The 20,643-nt window shown below is 44.8% G+C and overlaps 1 protein-coding gene across 11 annotated transcripts in view; it reads right to left on the bottom strand.

The window, feature by feature from the left end:
- The window catches only part of SGCD (sarcoglycan delta), a 504,512-nt gene that overhangs the window by 191,647 nt on the left and 292,222 nt on the right, over window positions 1–20,643 (bottom strand). For 8 of the 11 annotated variants that reach the window (XM_065555141.1, XM_005300012.5, XM_065555142.1 and 5 more), the window contains one exon: window positions 10,653–10,838. In XM_065555141.1, coding sequence (XP_065411213.1) covers window positions 10,653–10,838 — 186 coding nt within the window. The remainder of the gene's footprint in view (window positions 1–10,652; window positions 10,839–20,643) is intronic. The other 3 variants (XM_065555144.1, XM_042850996.2, XM_042850995.2) reach the window with 1 other exon arrangement.

The following is a 20,643-nucleotide window of genomic DNA, read 5'->3' as shown; positions in this document are numbered from 1 at the left end:
ACTCTATTTTTGACTCTGTTCTTGGAGAAACTAAACAAAGCAGTAATGTATTTTTAATGTGCTGATGTATTTCCTTGCTGTGTAGATGTGCAGGAACCTGGCTGTTCTAACTCGATAGCTGGGCCTACACACCAGATCTGCCAGAAGACGTTAAGTCTGTAGGCATGCACTGAACTGCAAACACATGTTGAAAGCACCACGTGTTGCAGGTTTGTGATACACTGCATTCTCTCATATGAAAATATACTGAGTGGGAGCGGTATATTTGCCCCTGTAATCTGCTTTAAAGCACAGAAAAAAGTTCCACATATTTGATTACGGGATCTCCTTTGTATTAGCTCCCATGCCCTGTATATCTCAGCACTGGCGTAATCTGCTCTATCATTAAACTGACCGTTTTCGTTCAATAGGTTGATCAGTGCAGCTCCCATCACAAAATCTCCCTTTATGTAGACCACCCTCCCCTTGAGTGATGGCAAAGGAGTTTGGACTGTGTGGGAATTCCAGTGAATGAGAAATTTTTCTTTCAGTCTGAAACTTAAATTTAATTCGGGAAGTTAATTTTGGGATTAATAAAACAACTTTCTGAAGTCTGTGGGCCTGAGTCTCTCTGGCCTTATACTTTACCATATTTATATCAGTGCTACCAAACCAAACAGGTAAGATTGTAATTGAGTGGATGGAAGGAGCAAAGTCCTTGTGCGTTGTGCTGGAAATGTATAAACACAGAGCTGGCTAGAGAGGTCCCTAATCTTGTTCTTTGAGGCCTGGTCTACACACAAAACTGCACCACTTTAACTAAAAGGAGTGATTTTAAACCAATTTAGTAACGTGGGAGCAAGTCTGTGTATGGACAATCCTTAATGGTTTTAGGAGTGTCTTAAATCACTCTAGTTTAAGCCTGTAATTGATTTAAGCTGAAATGATTTAAGAAGCTCTTGTACTGATTTAAGACCATCCACTCACAAAGTAGTACCTACGTCATTAAATCGGCGGCCTACCCGTATAAAGTCCAGAGAAGCTCTAGAGCAGGGGTTGGCAACCTTTCAGAAGTGATGGGCCGAGTCTTCATTTATTCACTCTCATTTAAGGTTGCGCGTGCCAGTCATACATTTGAACGTTTTTAGAAGGTCTCTTTCTATAAGTCTATAATATAGAACTAAACTATTGTTGTATGTAAAGTAAATAAGGTTTTTAAAATGTTTAAGAAGCTTCATTTAAAATTAAATTAAAATGCAGAGCCCCCCCCCGGACCGGTGGCCAGGACCTGGGCAGTGTGAGTGCCACTGAAAATCAGCTTGCGTGCCGCCTTTGGCACACGTGCCATAGGTTGCCTACCCCTGCTCTAGACAGAATGAGAAAGAGGCACGGACAGACAGCATAGAGGAGTATGGACTGAAGGGGAATTGGCTTTTGATGTAGTCGTTAGTGAGGGTAAAATACAGAAATCCTGTTAAATTAACAAACACAAATAACAATCAATCAAACCCCCATCCCTTGTACGTTTAAAGATAAAACCAAATTCAGCCTAGTAGCAAGGTTCAAGGAGCTATTCAAATCAATGAGGTACTCTTCAGGGGAGAGCAATTTAGCCCACAAAAGCAATAAAAAGACCATAAACTATGGCAGGTGAAGTGTAAGGAGGAAATTAGGAGCCCTAACAGGAGATTTGAAGAGCAAATAGACAAAGGCAGGAAAACAAACAAGAAGTAATTATCTAAGTATATTGGAAATAAGAAGGCTGCGAGTGAATCAATAGGTCCACTGGACCATCAGGGATAAAGGGAACAATTGAGGAGGATAAGGACACTGCTGACAAACTAAATGATTTCTTTGCAGTAATTGTCACAAGAGAGGAAGTTTGGGAGATGTGAATCCCAGAAGACAGGCTTTTTTGGTAATAAAGATGAGGCAATGTCAGAGATTGAGAGGGCCAAATGAAACAGATTAATTGAAGAGCAGCAGGTCACCACGACTGGATGATATACACCTCAGGGGATGGCAGAAACTTCATAATGAAAAGGTTGAGCTACTAACAAAAATGTGAATTAAAATCACCTACTACACCAGTTACCAAATAACTAGAAGCTAACAAGTATTGTATTTACCCTTAAAAAGACTCTAGGGGGGGAGCCTCTTTTTCATACAGGGTACAACAAGGAGATTTGATCTCTGATAACAGGGAAAAAAATCATTTCCTCATTCTACCAGGGCGTAAATGAAAACCTGGTGTTCAGAATTCCGAGGAAAAATCCATGGGGTGAAATCCTGACAAAACACTCATTGACTGGGTGGGAGGGATAGCTCAGTGGTTTGAGCATTGGCCTGCTAAACCCAGGGTTGTGAGTTCAATCCTTGAGGGTGCCATTTAGGGAACTGGGGTAAAAATCTGTCTGGGCATTGGTCCTGCTTTGAGCAGGGGGTTGGACTAGATGACCTCCCGAGGTCCCTTTCAACCCTGATATTCTATGATTCAATGGGGTCCGGCTTTCAGCCATGGACTCTATTGTTGTATAGCACTAGAGCAGGGGCTCGCAAACATCAGTGCACCACAAACCCTTCTGACAACAAAGTTACTACATGACCCAGGGAGGAGGGTGGAGGCTGAGCCCCACTGCCCTGGGTGGGGGAAGAGGAAGCCACAGCCCAGGCGCTGCCAGCCCGTAGTGGAGCTTGGGTTTCAGCTTCATTCCTGGGTCCCAGCAAGTCTAATGCTGGCCCTGGCGACCCCGTTAAAATGGGGTCCCAACCCACAGTTTGAGAACCACTGCACTAGAGAATCATACATTACATTGTAGTCGTGGTTGGAGCCTTATAAGATTAGGGCCTTTACGTCGAGAGAAGCAGTTCTGTAGAACTTGGAGAGAGGTGAACTTGAAACAAGGTGAAATATACAAAGTGCCTGAGTCAAGTAGAAAATCTCAAAAAATGTATTACTCATCTTATAAAAAGAACAAAATGAATTAAGAGTGGGGAAATGTACAATTTTTGTGAGAGAGGGAGAAACGTGGCCCCTGCAGCAATAAAGCTGATGCAACTTTAAATCTAATTCCAAACCTAACCACTTTTAGCTGATTGATTACAGTAGCTGTAAAATATAGAGGAGAACTTTAAGCCGAAAGGCTGAGTATTTTTGCTTCTAATGCTGGCAGAGCAAAATATCTTCTTACCTCTAGGAAGACCCCAGAGAAACCAGGGACAAGGGAGCCCAGACTGTATGATCATATTTTATTCAGAAGAAATTTTTAATAGAAAAAATAATTAAAACAAACCCTATTACTTTAAACCATTAGTAAGAGAAGCCCGCCTAGTAGCTGAGATGAGTTTTCCTAACTCTAATCCATCTTCACTGCTGTGTTATTACTCTACTGTTTTCATGTAATTAAAATGTGGCAGGTACTTTACACACCAGGGGGACTAATTGTATTAAAATAACTCTTTATAACCAACTTTACAAAGCTCATTTTTTCTTATGGTCTTTTAATAAAGAAATCAGGATAGTATCACTCCTCAACCTTTATACCGCATACAGCAGCAACATTTAGCCTCTTTATGTTGTTAACAATTCGCTTGCAATATTTAAATATTCATTTTCAGCTTTAAATGAGACAATTTATTTAAACAAAAAACATAACAGTTGCATTGGTCTGTTCCTCCGCAATGTTTAACTTTAAGAGATACCAGATGCTGGAATTAAAGACCCCAAATCCTATGAAGGAGAATGGGGAGTTTCTGTGGGCTATGATTAGGGTAAATCTCTGACTGACAGGGGCTAGCAAGAATCTTTTGTATGGGCAGATTACTTCAATTTCCTACAGTAGGATTCTAGTTGCTGTTGGAGATAGGTTATGGGACTAGATGGACCACTGGTCTGATGCAGTCTAGCAATTCCTATGTTCCATTTCCCAGAAGGTGAAGAACACAGGATGCAACATGACAGGTACGGCTTTGCAGAAATCAGGTCAGCCTGGACTTGCAGAAATCTCCACACAGCCCTGGAACTCCCTCTCTGCTCTTTGCATGCAACAGTCACACCCTCCTGTGCCGGGGGAAATGGAGGCAGGGTGTGGATGGAGCGTTAACATGGCCGGGGAAATTAAACTCCCTATATTTTGGGTTCTCCTACCCATGTGAATGAGAGATGCTGGCACACATGCGTTTGGAAGGAGACACTGGCTTTACCCTGTGGCGCTGATTTGGAGGACCAGCGGAAGTTGGAAGTTACAAAATAGTTTCCTTGTAAATGATTTTATAGGTTCTGCGCTTCGCAGGAATTGTCATCTTGCAAGATGACTTAGGAACAAATACATGTAGTATGATAGTGTCTAGAGGCCTCAATCAGGGATCAGGGCCGCTAGACACTGTACACAAATATGACAAGACAGCCCCTAACCAAAGAGCTTACAATCTACAAATAGGATGAAATTACTGACTGCAGCTATAACAAATAGGAGAACAGGGGGGAAATAAGCAAGCAGTGAGCCAATCCTGATTAGCTTTATGAGCAGAAGTGCAGTTTGGCATTTGGCATTTAATGAAGCTTATTGGCCATTATTCTCTTATCAAGTCTATTTAGCTGCCTTGCTGTTATCCAAGAATCTCCACAGATGGGCCCCAGGGGAAGTGTTTTAAACTGTTACATTATTTGCAATAAAAGGCATCTGATTCTAGCCTTGTGGGGTGGCCAATGGTTTGTCATTCCTCATTCTATGAGCCTACCTGGCCTCATGTTATTTGAAATTGGGAACTTGTTTTCTTGTGTGCTTAAATAAGTACATCTTTTATTGTTATATTTGCAAATTTATACAACAGAACACTATTTAAAGATGGTCTAAATTCATTACAGTAATTGTCAAAACACAGGTCCTTAGCATCTAACTACCAAGAATATATGTACATAGGTATGTATGTATTCATTAAAAGGTAGTTAACAGCAAGGTCCATTGTTAAAGAACTACCTTATTAGACATTATGAAAAGCGGAACTCAAATAGGAAGACAATTAGGAACTTGGGCTACAATCCTGCAATTGGAGCTCCAAGAATGAATCTTTGCAGATCCCACTGACATCACGCGGCTCTGCACAGGCATAAGAATACACGCCCACTGGACACCATGGGTCTGATTATCCTCTGCTTTGTGTCTGGTGCAGCCATTCATTGCTGTGCAAACTGGGTATCAAATCCTATGCACAGGCGTGAACGACTTCCCCAGATGCAAGGCAATGGAGAACAAGCCCCGTGCAAACATGGAATTGCTGCTTAAATCAGTCTGCAAAAAGAGAATACTTTTTTTCTGTTTTAAACCTTCAAACATTTAACCTTACAAAATATCAATTTACATGAGTTAGGCATTCTTCACTCAATAGCACTAGTGTTCAAATGTCCCACAGCTAAGACTCTGATTTGACAAAGGGCTGCACTGGGAAGAATGCCTTCGCAGGCCATGAATGGTGGGAAAGGAGTAGGATGGGATTAAAGAGGTGCAAAAGGTATTTCACTTGATTTGGTGCAAATGGAGAAGATTGTTATCTCCATAGGCGCCGACTCCGTGGGTGCTCTGGGGCTGGAGCATCAACGGGGAAAAATTGGTGGGTGCTCTGCACCCACCGGCAGCCAAGCTCCCCGCCCCAGCTCACCTCCGCCTCCTCTCCTGAGCGTACCGCATCCCCGCTTCTCCTCCCAGTGCTTGCCGCCGCGAAACAGCTGTTTCGCAGCATAACAAGCTGTGGGAGGGCGGGGGAGGAGTGGGAATGCGGTGCGCTCAGGAGAAGAGGCAAGGCCGGGGCAGGGATTTGGGGAAGGAGTCCAATAAGGGCAGGGAGGGGGGGGCGGAGACTTTCGGGAATTGGGACGGGGCAGGGGCGGGAGGGGACGGGGCTGGGAGGGGTCGAGGACCCACCGGCGCCAGGAGAGGTTGGCGCCTATGGTTATCTCCATAAGAACAGCTCTGCTTTGGGAAGGGTTTTCTCCCCCCTCCCCTCCCCCATGCTGCCCTTTCCTCCTCCTTTCCCCAGTCTCCATTATCAGCATTCATTACACTCGGGAGGTTTCCCCAGCAGAAGGCTTGCTGTGCTTACGAACATGCAATGAGCACACCTACTGGATATAATGCACACTCATTGTATTGCAAGGACTTCCCTGTGGAGCTCAACTCACTGGAGTTCTATGGGGAGAACTGGGGGGTGGGAAGAGGACAGGGGGCCAAGTGTGACCTCCATGAGGAGGGCTCTTAGGCGAATGTCCCACTCCTTCTGCGTCCTTGGCCTGAAGTTCTTGCAGATTTTGCACTTTTCTTTTGTGTGCGACTCCCCCAAACACTTTAGGCAACTGCTGTGAGGTTCGCTAACTGACATCGGCTTACCACAAGTGTAGCACGGTTTGAAGCACGGGGACCGGGGCATGCCCCACCCTAGGGAAAAGTCCCTGCTGGGACTCCAAGCTAACTTAACTTCTTACACTTAATTACTAACTAACTATCTATGAACTATATACAAGAGAATCACCAATAGGCAACAGAACCACTATCACACTTGCAAAGCAAGAGGACGGCACTCTGATCAAACATCACGGGTGGTAAGAAGGAACTGAGAGGGCGTAGGGCCAGCGGCACCTTATACACCGGCGCATGAACACGGGACTCCAGAGGGCGCCAGAGCCAGCCCGACGGATACCGCTAAGGCAAAAAATTCAGACAACGGCGTACCTGGGCACGCCCACACCTAGAATGGAATTGACACGAGCAAGCACTCGAAGAAGAACTTTCTCCTAGTTCTGGAAGGGCTGGCAGCCTGCCAAAGGGAGGTCCCTCCTTGCTGCAGGTAACTCAGACCTGTCAGGCACCATGGCTAACCTCCTGCCAGAATTATTTTGCCTCCCTAGAATGGCCCTCACCTCCTCGTACCAGAGCAGGGGGAAATTAAGGCTTTTGCCTATCTGCAGCCATTAGCTGGAGACTTTTACTCCATTCATTATTAAAAAATTAAAATTGACCCTAAATTTCTTTAATGCAGGGGTCCTTAAAGGGGTTTTCTGAAAAGGACGACTTCCCATCGGGGCAACTCAGATGCAGCTCTGCCCTCAGACACACACAGTTTGTAATGCTCTGCAAGGCAGTGGTGCAGAGCCCGAGGATGTGGAGTGGCTGCAGGAGCCTTGATCCACAATGTCTGTTTGTTCCTTGTCTGTTTTCAGCGCTGTCTCCTTAGCTTCACCCGGCTCTCTCTGTTCCAGCATAAGGACACAACACCAGGCAGAGCCAGAACTTCCCTCAGCAACCCATCCACGTGAATCTGCCAGTTCCCTACCAAGCCAGCGGGGACAGCCATGCCAGCTGCTTTAATGCCTCATCGCCATCAGGTTCAGCTACCCTCTCCTATAGGTGCTTCTCACCAGCTCCAGTCTGGAGCAAGAGCTGTTCACCGTGGAAGTCTGCCCCGGCTTGGGGACACCAACACCTATCAAATGAGCTTGCAGGCAGAAGGATTAAGTTCTCCCTCAGGGAAACTCTGAGAATTCCTCTGCAGTGTTAAGAGCTTCTGCCACACCAATGGCTTTCTCAGGGGCCAGCCTTGCTCAGATCGATATCCTCGTTCACTGCCTACCAGCCAACGGCCAAAAAACCTCTTCCCCACTCAGCGGTGCTTCTTCCTTTGCTGCAGATGACAAATCTCCCCCTTCGACAAAGAGTTTTGTCTTTACAACAGAAGCACACAGTCCTTTTGGGGATTCCAGACATGTCATTATCATTCTGCATTCAATGGCGAGAACTGGAACAGGTACACCAGAGGAGAAAGATCCAGGCAGGACGTCAAACCTCCTCCATCTCTAAAACACACTTCCTAACTTGTAGCAACCTTCATGGAATTTGGAGGGAAGATCATGGCTTGCAGGAGGGAAATGTCTGGAAAAGACACCAGGCATTCTGTGCTTCATGCATATGACAATGGAGGTGGGGGGGTTAAACGGCAGTTTGAGCAGTTCCATACATAACTGATTTAATAGTGAGCCAGTTTAATTGAATAAAAATGGAATCCTCTCATGTTATTACCCAGACCTCGGCACATGAAACATGACTCACTGGCCCCACCCATTCGGAGATCAGGAGAAAAAGAGCGTGAGGGGGCGAGGGGGAAACATTCTGAAAATGTGTGTGTTTCTGGACCAGACCAATCTCGGACAGTTGGGTAACAGAACTGATTCTACATGGATACCTACCAGTACTGAACTCTTTCCTCGGGGACTGATTCATTCACTCTGGGTCACACACACCTATAAGGGACTGCAATGCTTGGGAACAAAAGTAAAAATTGAAAGTATTGTGCCCACTGAAACACAGAATTCCCCTGGGTTTTGCAGCTGTGTCTGTGACACAGTTTGGATATTGGTGTACATGTATATGTGTATATGTGCATTTCATTTCACGGCGTGATTCAAACTTATCACCTTAGACCTGAGCATAGGTTTTTCAAATCCCTACAAAACAGATCCCCTTTCAGACTTGAGGATTTATAGCCTGTATTATTATCACCACAAACTGTTCACTGCCTACTAAACTTACACGTTATGAAAATGAATTAATTAAATACCTATTGGAATCTATTTTCCCCTGGGACTGGTACAAAACCAGTGTCACAGAGTGGCCGGCCCTTTAAGGGGAGTTGGGCCTAGCCGTACCTGTGACCAATTAGTGCATGCTGTAAGGACAGGGATCAGGTGATTGCTTGAAGATCACCTCTTCTTCATATAAGACAGCAAGGAGCTCAGTTGAGCTGAACAGCTGCAGGCAAGCTCCCGCAAGAGTCCCTGGGTCAGGAGGAAGAACCCAATTTACATATCACTCAAGCAGAGTACAATCGAGAAGGAAGTAGAGACTCACCTGGACTCACAGGAATATAATCCTGTAGGGTATAAATAGGCCCCTTGGCCAGGGAAAAAGGATACGATGGATGTGTTGAACTTATGTTATTTTGCAGAAATAAAGCTGAGTCTCTGAAGAAAACGGGACTGAAATCCAGTGGCGGGCGAGTGTTCTTTGGTGCATAAGCTGGTGCGTTAGAACACTGGCTTACAACCAGATATTAATCGCTGGGATAAGAGCAGTTTTCCAACACTGCAGCAATATTCATGTCCTAGCAGCTATTTTCTAAAATGTATTACCATAAGAAGACACAAGTTTTACTTAATAAGGGCACTAATCCCATCAAAGTAAATAACTGGTTTGGTAAAGCTTTAATCATTCCTAATTTTGGCTCACCCCTTAGTTAACTATGGGTAATAGCTAATTTCTTCTAGATTACTGCTTTAAAAGGTTTTCCTCCCAAAGCACACATGCAATACAAATGCATTGCCATTTACTGTCCATCTTGAAAGTACAACTGTTAGAGCGTGATTAATTATAATGACATAGTAGTTAGTCTGTTGGATACAATACATTTACTCAACCTCTCACTGACTGTCAAAGAGATACCGTAGGTTAGGTCTGAGCAGCGCTTGGACAGAATCAAGTGAAGAAAGGGGAAAAACAAAGATGAGATGCTTCAAAAGTGCTACTCACATCAGGACCCACAGATCTAAGAAACTGACCAGGTGGAATCTGATCTTACAGCTCTCTCAATGAGAGCTCTGTGGTTACATTTTCAAAGTTCGCGCCATCTAAAGACCCTGATGCTCCTAAGCAATTTCCACGTGACCAGCTTGACAAAGTTCTCCCTTCCTCAAGAAGTTATCCTATTGTTATTACTCTGCTCAGCTGGCTTATCAACTGGAGTACGGTGAGTGGCTTTATAACAGAACTTCCTCATACGTGGATTTAGTGTGTCATGGTGCAATGTTTCTCTGTATGCTGACTTTTAGTCTATCTCCATCTGTACTATAGGTGAAACTCACTCCCGTGCAGAGGACCAACTAAAGGTCTATGCACAATTTAACTCTTCACAAAAGAGTATAAATAGAATTGGCTCCAGAAGCTGAAATTCATCCCTGTGTAGTCTATCTCCCATTAAGTTTGATAGGAGTCTATCCATTGAACTATGGTGGGAGTGGATTGGGCCCTGTATCTGGGTCCCAGTCAGCAGGTAACTCCTGCTTAAAGTATTAACAGGAGAACCAGATGGAAACTCCTGCATCCAGAGGACAGACTACGCTCTACTAATTTTCATCTAAAGAAGATACGCAATGGGGCCAGCTCTTACGATTTTATCAGAAGTTACACAGTTTTTTGGGGTGTTTTTCATAAAGCCTCAGTTTCTGGAGACATGTAATTACTTTAGAATCGCATCTTTCATTTTAAAAAAAAGCTTCTAGCCCTCATGAAGAAAAGCTGAAAAATGTGAAGTAAAAAGACTCAAAAACAGAGACAAATAATAAGTAAAAAAACATCCCAAATTGATCATGTTTTCAAATATGACTTTTCAGCCAATTTCATTATTTGGGGGACTTAACACATGATTTTTGAATGCCTAGGCTTGATAAAACTGCATACAGCCTTGAGAATCCTTCTCCAGGAGATGAAGTAGATTACTGAAGACCTTCACACTTGGCCCATAATGTTTGGGAACCCAAACACCATGAAACTGTATCTTAAATGATGCCTGAAGGAAATTCCATTGGCCTCCCCCAGGATTCACCCCCCGTTTTGAAAACCCCTACTTACAATTGTGAAATTCATAACCTTGAGAATCCAGATGGTCATGGCAAGGTTCACCAGGATTAAAATCATTAGGAGTAGCACAAAGAAATAGAGGCATCTCTTCCTCCAGCCGTAAATCCCCACTTTGTATACCTGTGGGCCTTCCGAGCTCTGCATGGCGCTCCTGTGTGCGTACTGTTCCTGAGGCATCTGAAACAAGCACAGAAAAATAAGCAGGACCGTTACGCTGCAGGACGAATCAGATGGTGAGAAATGTCTTGTGAGAATGACTTGTCTGGGGACATGGATCTACGCTGATTAGAGCACTTTTAAATTCAGTAATTACCAGCTGGACAGTGCCTCTCCCTGTGGCTTGTTTCTGTGTTGTTCCTCTCACGGCTCATTTTATATACCTCATAATACAGGTTTTATAGCCACGCACGCACTGTGTAAGGGCTTCCCAGAGAGACCACTCTCCAGTGACTCTCTTAGCAGCTCCATTTTTTGCAAGGCAGGCACTCCGGGCCCTCTCAAAATCCGGAGAGTAGAATTTTTGCATGCGCTTGGCAAAAGAAGTTGAGTTCAGCAGTTTGGTTTGAAGATGCAATATTACTTCTCAGAGGCTTTCATTAAAAAAAAATCACCTCAAATAGAATTATTCTTGGTGGCCAAGAAAAAGGAGAAGGGGGGCAGGCGTTTGGCTTCTTTATTTCTCCCTCCTCATCCCCACCCCCTGCCCCAGGGAAACTTAAAAAGTGAAGTTCTCCAGCTGCGCATCCCGAATCAAATTACTGCTGAAAGATTTACACCGAACGGAGGTTTCTGTTATTGCTGGCTCTGCCACTTACACTTGCTTTGCTGAACAGGGAGGTACTGCCTGCAGTTTGTGGCAGTGCACTGGGAAAGCCATGCAAGGGTCTTGAGGTAAAAGAGGAGAGAGAGGAAAGGAAGTAGGTGTAGTTACTAAGGTGTCTCCAAACACCAGCTCTGTGGTATTCCTGCAAAATGCACAGATTTTTTGATTCCACCAACAAGAGCCTGGTTGTGCAACCCTTAGTTTCTTACTCATGCAAACTCTCCCCTGGATTTCAATGGGACTTCTAGCATGAGTAAAGGCTCCCATTTGTAAGGGGTGAACAATTTTGGTCACAGGATTAGATTGTAGCATATATGCCATAGTCCTGAGCAGGGAGCCATGCAGAGCTGCACCCCTTCAGCTGGAGCACCAAGGATTTATGTTTGCCTGAGGCATGATCTCTGTTGATGCTTTTCTGGGCACAGAGGGGGTGGGCATGTTGCATCATTGCCCACTCCAACATGCTGACTTCCCGTGCCTCTTTGCACCTTCTTTCTGGCATCTTGCTCCCAAGAGAAGGAGCAACTTCTGCACTTCCAAATCACAGGGGTTGTAGGAGGCGCTAGCACAGCCCTTCGGGTGTAAGAGAAAGCTTGTGAGTGTGTGCGCGCACACTCCTTGTATACCCCTTCTCCCCTGTGCAACCAATATAACGGTTGTCACAATCTGGCCCTGAATATCCTAACCATGGCGTGAGCACTACCTGCTGAACTAAACTACTGCTATACAAAAGGTTCCTGACTCGTTTTGCAACGAGTTCATAGGATTTCCCCAGGGAACTGCTTCTTACGTTTGCAGGCCTGAAGGCACAAGCTGAAGATCACAGAATCATGGAAATGCCGGAATGGAAGGGACCTCAACAGGTCCATTCCCCTGCACTGAGGCAGGACTAAAAATTATCTAAACCATCCCTGGATAACTGAAAATTCCCAACGCCAAGTACTTTGCTGAATGTTTTGCAATTAGCCTGCTAGAGCCAGATGAAGAGATTACTGGGAGCTCTCTGGAGCTACAAACTCAAGGCCACTGCCTCCTGGCTCGCTACATCTTCCATCAGTCTTTGTTTTACATGAATTACAAAAGTTGCGACAGAGGATGAAGTGACATACGTCCTCCTCCATACAAGATGGTGAGAACAAAAACCTAATGGGAATGAGAAGTCATTTGGTAGCAACATCTTTATTACCACTATCAGGGTATTTGCTGGCTTTTAGGAGGAGTTTTGCTCAGAGCTTTTGTATTCCCGGGGCCAGACTGTGCTATTAAGGCAGGAGGTACTGATGCAGAGCCCACCGCGAGTTCCTCCTTCGTGTAACTCCATTTGCTTCAGGGCTGAAGTTCATGTTGCATCTTTGGCAACGGAACAACTCATTGCTCTAATGCTGGAGCTATTTGGCCATTTTGTGTTATCCACCACGACACAGGACACAGGTGATGGCAATTCTAGGAGGCCGTCTGAAAGGGTCTAGTTTAGGAATCACTACCGCTCTCTGGCCTTTGTGCCAACTTTTGGTACAATGTGCGTGCTGGGATGGGAAACAGGACGGCTAAATAGGAGATTTTCATTCACAGATTGAGAGGTCAGCAGGCTTTTCCTCCTCCTTCACTACACCTCACACCTGGCTCTGAGTCACTATACTCACCCATGTTGTGCCCCTCCAACTCAGACCAATGGCAGGTTCGGCCCCTGGCTTAGTGTCTGTACTGCCAACTCAAGCATTCAAAATTCACGAATCAGGCCCCCCAAAATGTGAGATTGGTTTAAAAATCACAAGATTTTGAAAATAATAAATGTTGGCAGGGGGTGGGGGAGGTGTTTATTTGCCTTCTAGTTTTTAAGCGGAGAGTACACTTGCGTCACATTTTCAAACTTTTCTCCACAACCTGGAGGGCTAGACGTTTGCTTAAAAAAAAAAAAAAACACACCAAAGAGAGCTGATTCTCAAGTAATAACATGACTCCAGGAGGTGGGGCTTTATGTAGGACACCAACTATCACGAGACTCAACCAGGCAACACAGTACAATCTCCTCTGCCTACCTTTGAGCCTACCTGCTCAGTGGCAAGATTGAGTTTATTGTCTTTCAGACATGAGGGACTGTATTTCCTTGCAAAACTAAGCCTAGAATCATGAGAGGCGCAGAAATGTCAGTCAGTAAAAATAGCGATTCCCAGGCAGTGATATCTAAGAGCAATCCAGAAGCTGGAATCTATGTCTCCAGAAGGTAGATAAACCCAGAGACAAAGGGCCTGGGATTTCCCTTGCAAAAATATACTTAAATATAGTGTGAAGAGCCACCTCCTGCACCCCAAACCCCTCATCCCCAGCCCCACATCAGAGCCCTCACCCCCCCATACACCCCAACCTCCTGCCCCAACCTGGAGCCCCCTCCCACACCCTGAACCCCTCATTTCTGGCCCCACCCCGGAACCCGCAGTCTCCTCTCTCTCTCTCCCCCCGTACCCCCTCCTTGTGATTCAGAGAGTGGGGAAAATGTCATGTCCAACTTTGGTAAACGTGCAGACACCAAAAGATTTCTATGGGAACAGCACATAGCCACAGAAACGGGCTGATTTTGAGTATTTCTGTGGTTCACGTCAAACATTTTGTGCAGCTCTCTTCTGAACAGTGACGTATCATATACAGTACTGCAGCATATATGGGGCCACCCTACATTTATAACAAGAACATAACATAGGATTCATAGAGAAGGAACGTACTGCACTGACCACAAAAGAAAATGCTCAGACTGTCCATTATCTAAGGGAAAAGAAATACTGATGGACTTACAGTGCTGAGAGATATTAAACAAATGAGTAGAATGAAAAGCTTTGCAAGGCAACTGAAAAAGAAGCAAGAAGCATCTGCTATCAATATTCTACTCTATGTGGGAGATAAAAATATGCTAGTTATAGTTCACATCTTGGCAATTTCTCCCAACTTAAACAAGAAGCTGCAAGCCAAGCACCACAAGAGAGAGTATTATCTGGAAGTGTGTTTTGTTTTGCAAGGATTCTTCCTTTATAAATACATAATACTGATTTGTAAAGGAAAATTCGGAGGAGGGGTTATTTGTTGAGCTTTTAGGTTTTTGTTTCGAGAAAGGATAGACATGCCTAGTGTTTGACTGTACGTTAACGGGTGAAAAATTTATATTCTAAGAGAAGTGGTAAAAACAGAGAAGTAACATACCCACTGAATATGTCGGCATTAAAGTGTCCCATCTTTCCACACGCTGGGTTTCAAGACACTTGCGTGGAGTATCAGACAATCACTGCCGCACTTACAACCCTGCTCAAAATCCAGAACTGCAGAGGTTGCCCTTTGCAACTTTTCGGCTTTGCCTCAGGCAGCCTTACCCCCAATATTAGCTGTATTTCCCAGTGTTTCCCAAACTTGGGACGCCACTTGTGTAGGGAAAGCCCTTGGCGGGCCGGGCCGGTTTGTTTACCTGCCGTGTCCGCAGGTCCGGCCAATCGCGGCTCCCACTGGCCGCGGTTCGCTGCTTCTGGCCAATGGGAGCTGCTGGAAGTGGCGCGGGCCAAGGGACATACTCCTAATGGGAGGATACACACAGGAACAGGGGATAGACATACCTTTAAAGGCCACTGGGAGAGTGCCACACAGATTTCTCCCTGCAACTTTCTGCAGCAAGGCCTTGGTATCTGCAGAGGCCTTTGTAACAGTTGTTTTGGGCTGAGGATTGCCGAAAGCAGACTCGGCCGAAAGGGATCACAAATAAAAAAAAAATAAATAGAAACCACTTTCTATAAATCATATCATGTCTCATTAGTTACAGTCTCACACGCGCCTTCTCGCTTTTATCAAGCCCTGCTTGTGTGGAAATAGCAGATTGTTGATTTCCTGTTTCATGCAGCTGGAGCTAGTCTTGCTCAGGCTGCAGTATCTGCATTATCAATTTATTGAACAGAAGTTGTTTTATCTTTACAGGGCAGGATTTAAAAAAAAAATAATCAGCACACATTTCCGTTGGAAACACCAGTGTCATCAGATTTCCTGCAGATTTACAGGCGGGCAAAGCTGTGTTGGCTAAATCAGGGCTCAGAACAGAGTGAGTCCCAAGAGGAGGAATCAATGCCCTTCCTGTGCCGGGGGGTGGGGGTTTCTTTTATCAGGGCCTAGATGATTAATGTTTTGCACCGAAATGATTTCAAACTGAAAGGAAATACACTGGGGGCAGGGGAGTTCTGCCTCCATTGGGAGGTCTGCATCTTTTGTCACTGCAATGTCATCAGCGTTCTTGGAAATGACCCGCTCCGATACTGACCCACTCATCTGTTGGGCACTGCAGAGAGCTGCTTGCTGACGTGAAGAACGGAGGCAGACGCAGCTTCTCTTCTTACCCAATGCAGGCAGACCCCAGCTGAAGCTGTAATCCACTATACTGACCTCATTCTACAGCATGGTGTGTGTGTGTGTGTGTGTGTGTGTGTGTGTGTGTGTGTGTGTGTGTGTGTAAAAAGCTGTACATATCTCCCTCCACAGCGCAAGACAATACCATTTTGGGTTTACTCTCCAGGGAGCGTGCACTTCAGTGCTGGGCAATTCCTCGCTGAGCTCTCCCAGGCAGAGCTGATCTCAGCATTTGTGTGAATGTAGCTGCACCTGGATGTGTCCCTACCTGTGTGTGGTGCTGGAAGCGGGCTTGAGCCAAGAGCCTGTCACAGCAGCACAGAGTAAGGGGAACCCAGGCTGGTGGGACAGGCGGGCTCAGTGGTATCTCAGTTGCAAGTGGAACCCCGGGGAGAACTCGTCACAAGAAGTCCGCGCTAAAAAGGTGCTGACCGTCTTAGCCCCTTAAGCAGCGCCCCAGAAGTGCACTTCCGCACTCATTTGCAAGAGGGGCTCCTGATCTGGAACTCCATGGGATTTGAGAGAGGCAGCATTTGTCCCTGCAGTTTCCCTGTGACGATCAAAGTGGGCAAAACAGCCATTTGAGCTTACAGGTAGTGTTTGTTCGCACAAAACAAATGCATATGAATCAGAGGCTGGAGCTAAAAAAGTGGCTCAATACTTTTGCAGACTATTTATTTATTTGCCTGAGTTTGCATGAGCTAGTGGACTGATCAAGGAACTTTTAAATTCTAATCCCCAGCTGTTCTACTGATTCACAGAACGGGCTTGGGCATTGGGACATGGGAACTGCCATCCCAAAGACCATTATCAGAGGAAGGTGGAAAAATCCCCATAATAGATAATTGCATAAAGGCCTATAGGGGAAGTTCCTTTCTGACCCCAGACAACTAATGGTGGTTTATATCCCGAAGCATGAGGATTTATACCTCTTTTATAGATCAACCTGTCTTACGTAACTATGGATGGTCTCATTATCTATACAGACGTCTAATCACTTTTCTTCACTTCTCGATTCCTTTTCCCATTTACATGGAGTTAGAGTTGCCCACAATGCTTTGCCGCTCTTTCCCGCCCATGACCCTGGTTTATAGGTCTTGGAGTTCCAGTCCTTTTCTCTTCAAACTTCTCTTGACAGAGTCTTTCCATCATATCCTCAGTCTTCTACGTCCTTTCTTCTGATCCTTTTCCTCCCATGATTTCTTTGCTGGCCATTCTTCTCCCATTCTTATCAAACGTCCAACTCACCTTAAATATGTGCTCCCCTGCCTATCACTGAGAGTCTGGAGTTCATCTTCCTGCTAATTTCTCCCATGCCTATTCTGTTTAACCTCCACTTGACTGCCAATCACCTCAGTATATTATTTGCTACTACCTGTATCTTCTTTTCTTCCATCTCTGTATGATCCACCATTTCCAAACCATACAGCAGGCAGGGACAAACACCCGCAGCACCCATATAAACATCTAATCCTTTTTTTAAAATCTTGCTTCGATATCTTGTGGCAGTGAGTTCCACAGGTCAGTCATGCACTGTATAAAAACTGGGCCTCCACTCCTTCCCCTTTATGCCACTGCTGCATTCAAACACAGTGACTCATCCAGGCATGTGTGTCTTATGGCCAGAGGAAGTTTATTGTCTGACCTAAGAAAGTCTTAAGCAACTTGCAAAGGGAGCAAACTATGGCATCAAATCACATTCCTTACCTGTGTGAAAACATGTGGTTACATTCCTAAACACAACTACTTCCTTCTTGTTTTCCCCAGGTGATACCTGCAATAGTGCAAACTGTACACAAGTGCAGGTTTAGCTAATTTCCTACGGCTGCAAGTGCTGTACCATGATCAGTGGAAATGGAGTCAGAGGGCCCGTGTTTGCTGGAGTGACTGTTATTGAGGGACACCAGCAGAATAGGGAATGTGGGGAGTGACTCTGGAAGCAACTCGGTCACACGGAAGGAGCCATGCACACGGGTTAATAAAGTTCTACTTGTTCAACCTAACCTACATTCAGCTTCACTCTTTGTGAATGAAACAGGTGCCCCAAGAAAAGCAGTGAGCACAGGAGTCCAGTCCAAATCATTTCCTTTCCTCATACGTTGGTGCACGACAACTATACATGGGAAGAGAGAGACAGGCATAGGGGACATAGAGAGAAGGGAGGGAGAACAGGGAGAGAAAAGTAGGAGACGGGATGAGAAGAAATAAGAGGACAAATAAAGAGGTAGGAGGGAGTGCTAGAGAAAGGATGAGACCAAAAGAGAGAAGAAGGATGAGTCACAACAGAGCAGTTTCAAAGCTGTTCTCTTTTCCCCACAAACCTTTAATGGATTTTCACACAGACAAAAAAATACAGTTCCAAACACTCTGGATCAAATGCCTCTCAGGTGTAATTCCAGCAAAGCTGCTCAAAGAAGTTAAACGGATGAATTTGGTACATTCGCCACAACAGAACTATGCAGTGGCAAAAGGTGTGGTCCATCAGAGCACTTGGACCTCCAACATTATTATGAGTGCAATAAAGACCTCTTTGGTACTTTACATTAAGACACCAGGCCATAATGTAGCTGTTTTCACTTGTCCCCAAAGGTTCTTTTCGGAGGGAGGAGACTTTAAAGCCAAATTCTGTCCTAAAAACATGCATGTAACACTGTCGAGACTTTTATATAGTGCTCATCACCATGGTGTTCAAAGCAACGTGAATTTCCTATGCACAGCTGAGAACAGAATTTGGCTCAGACAATACAGTTTTGAGCTACCAAGAAACCATGTTTTCTCTATCAATGGTATCCCTCTAGCCACGAAACACTCTCGCTCTCACCTGCTCCCCTCCCCTCAGCTCATTAACCCGTTAGTCTCATTAGCCAAAACCCATTCCAATTAACATACATTATTTAGACCTGGGACAAACCACAGCACAAGCCTCCTCCACAAAGAATCTAGAAAGCAGCAATAAATTCCAGCCTCCAGCTTGCCTAACAAAGCCTGAACAACGAGAAGCAGATACAAGAGTGAAATATATACCAAGATATTTTTCTCCTATGTCTGTTTTCTACAACACTGTCTAGTCCATTCTCTGCTCATCAGACATCTGATTTTACACATACCTGTGAGGTGCATGGAGTGGTTTGGGGAAACAACTGATTCTTATGGAAACCTTTTTTTCTTTTTCAGTAACCCTTATCGGTGAGTTTCACTGTGAACAAAGGACATTATACTCTTTAAAATACCCATCCTGATTCTGGCAAGTGTAAGAGTATCACTAATCTGTTCTCTGTCTCCACAGTCAGAAAACTTAATCTCTGATCTACTTTGTGCACTAACCTCTCTTCCTCCACAATCCTCTGAAATAAAACTGGTCAGGAATCTTTTGTCACACTTTTTTTTTTGTGTGTGTGTCAAAATATACCAATTTGTCAAAACCGAAACTTTTCATGGGAGGTCAGTTTCAATGAATTTGTTGATTCAGAAAAAAACCATTTTAAAATGTTTGAAATTGTCAAAACAGAACATTTTGAAATTTTCAGAATGAAGAATACTGTCTGTTCAAAAATACTTTTTGGTTGAAAAACTAAGCTTATTAGAATTTTTAAAAACTTTAAAAAATTAAAATGATCAAAATCAAAACAACAGGTTTCAAACTTATCAAAAGAAACTTTTTGAATGACCCAAACCGTGGGTTTTTTTCTGTGTGTGGGAGGGGAGGGGGGCGGTGGAGGAAGGAATTTTTCAAAAATTCCAAGTTTTCGACTCTTTGTTCCGATTCGGAACAGGAATATTTTTTGATACCTCAAAAATTTTCAAATCCCCCCAAGCTCTATTTTGAAAACTCTTGATGTAAATAGACTCAACACAGATTCATCTCTTGATAGTCTCTGGAATCCAGCTCCTCCTCCCTTCCAGCTATCTTATTCTAAAATCTTGAGTGTTAATGTAATTTCCATAGTAACTACAGGTCATCCCATCCTTCAAAGATGTGCTCTCCTTGCTCAGTGAACTGCACAAGCCTTTGTTTTAAACCAATGTCTCACTGCTAATGGACCAAATGAAAATCTGAACAAGGCCACGTGAACCTTTGCTCTCTAGCTGCTACTCCAGAATACATGTTGGACACAGCTGTTGCTAATGCAGCTGCAGGTTGCCGCATTTCCTTCTATCTTGGCATGTTACCTTCTCCAGCAAATGCAATATTGTATCCTCAGACGCTGCAGGAGTTTCACTTTAAAAAATGTGTGTCCTGGTCACAGGAAATCTTGAAAACGTGACCAGGACATAACTTATGCACCGACATCGACCTGAGTCTGCAGACAGCCTCCAGCAAAGAAAGAAGCAGCGGCTACTACAGCCAGTGAGGAAGCTGCCACACCTCCCCCATAAATCTGTCCCTCCCCTCCGCCCCGTTCTGAAGCTAGGGAGCGCATGGGTGTGTTGGTTGCCTCTCTGTGCGACTGGCTCTCCCATGGTGTGATGCACGCCCCAGGGCTCTGCCCCAAAGCTGCCCAAAATTCATTCAAGGAACAAATCTACTATCTACTTTACACCATTGCGTCTACCCACGGGTTCCTGACTATTCCGCCTTGCTCTGGTTTAGCCAACAAAGCAGTCCTTCATTGGCGTCACAGAGCGAGGCTCCAGTCAATCCCACACTGGGCTTGATCAGCTTTGGTTATCAACCTCATTTTGTCACTGAGAATGTCGTGGGTCACACTCGGCTACTGTAGGGTCCTGCCGGCCAACAGGAAAAGCAGGCTCTGGGCCTATTTTCCTGACCTGCGGTTGACTCAG

This window comes from Chrysemys picta, chromosome 8 (genome assembly GCF_011386835.1).
Source record: "Chrysemys picta bellii isolate R12L10 chromosome 8, ASM1138683v2, whole genome shotgun sequence".
Taxonomy (NCBI): domain Eukaryota; kingdom Metazoa; phylum Chordata; order Testudines; family Emydidae; genus Chrysemys; species Chrysemys picta.
This window is presented reverse-complemented; position numbering and strand designations above follow the sequence as displayed.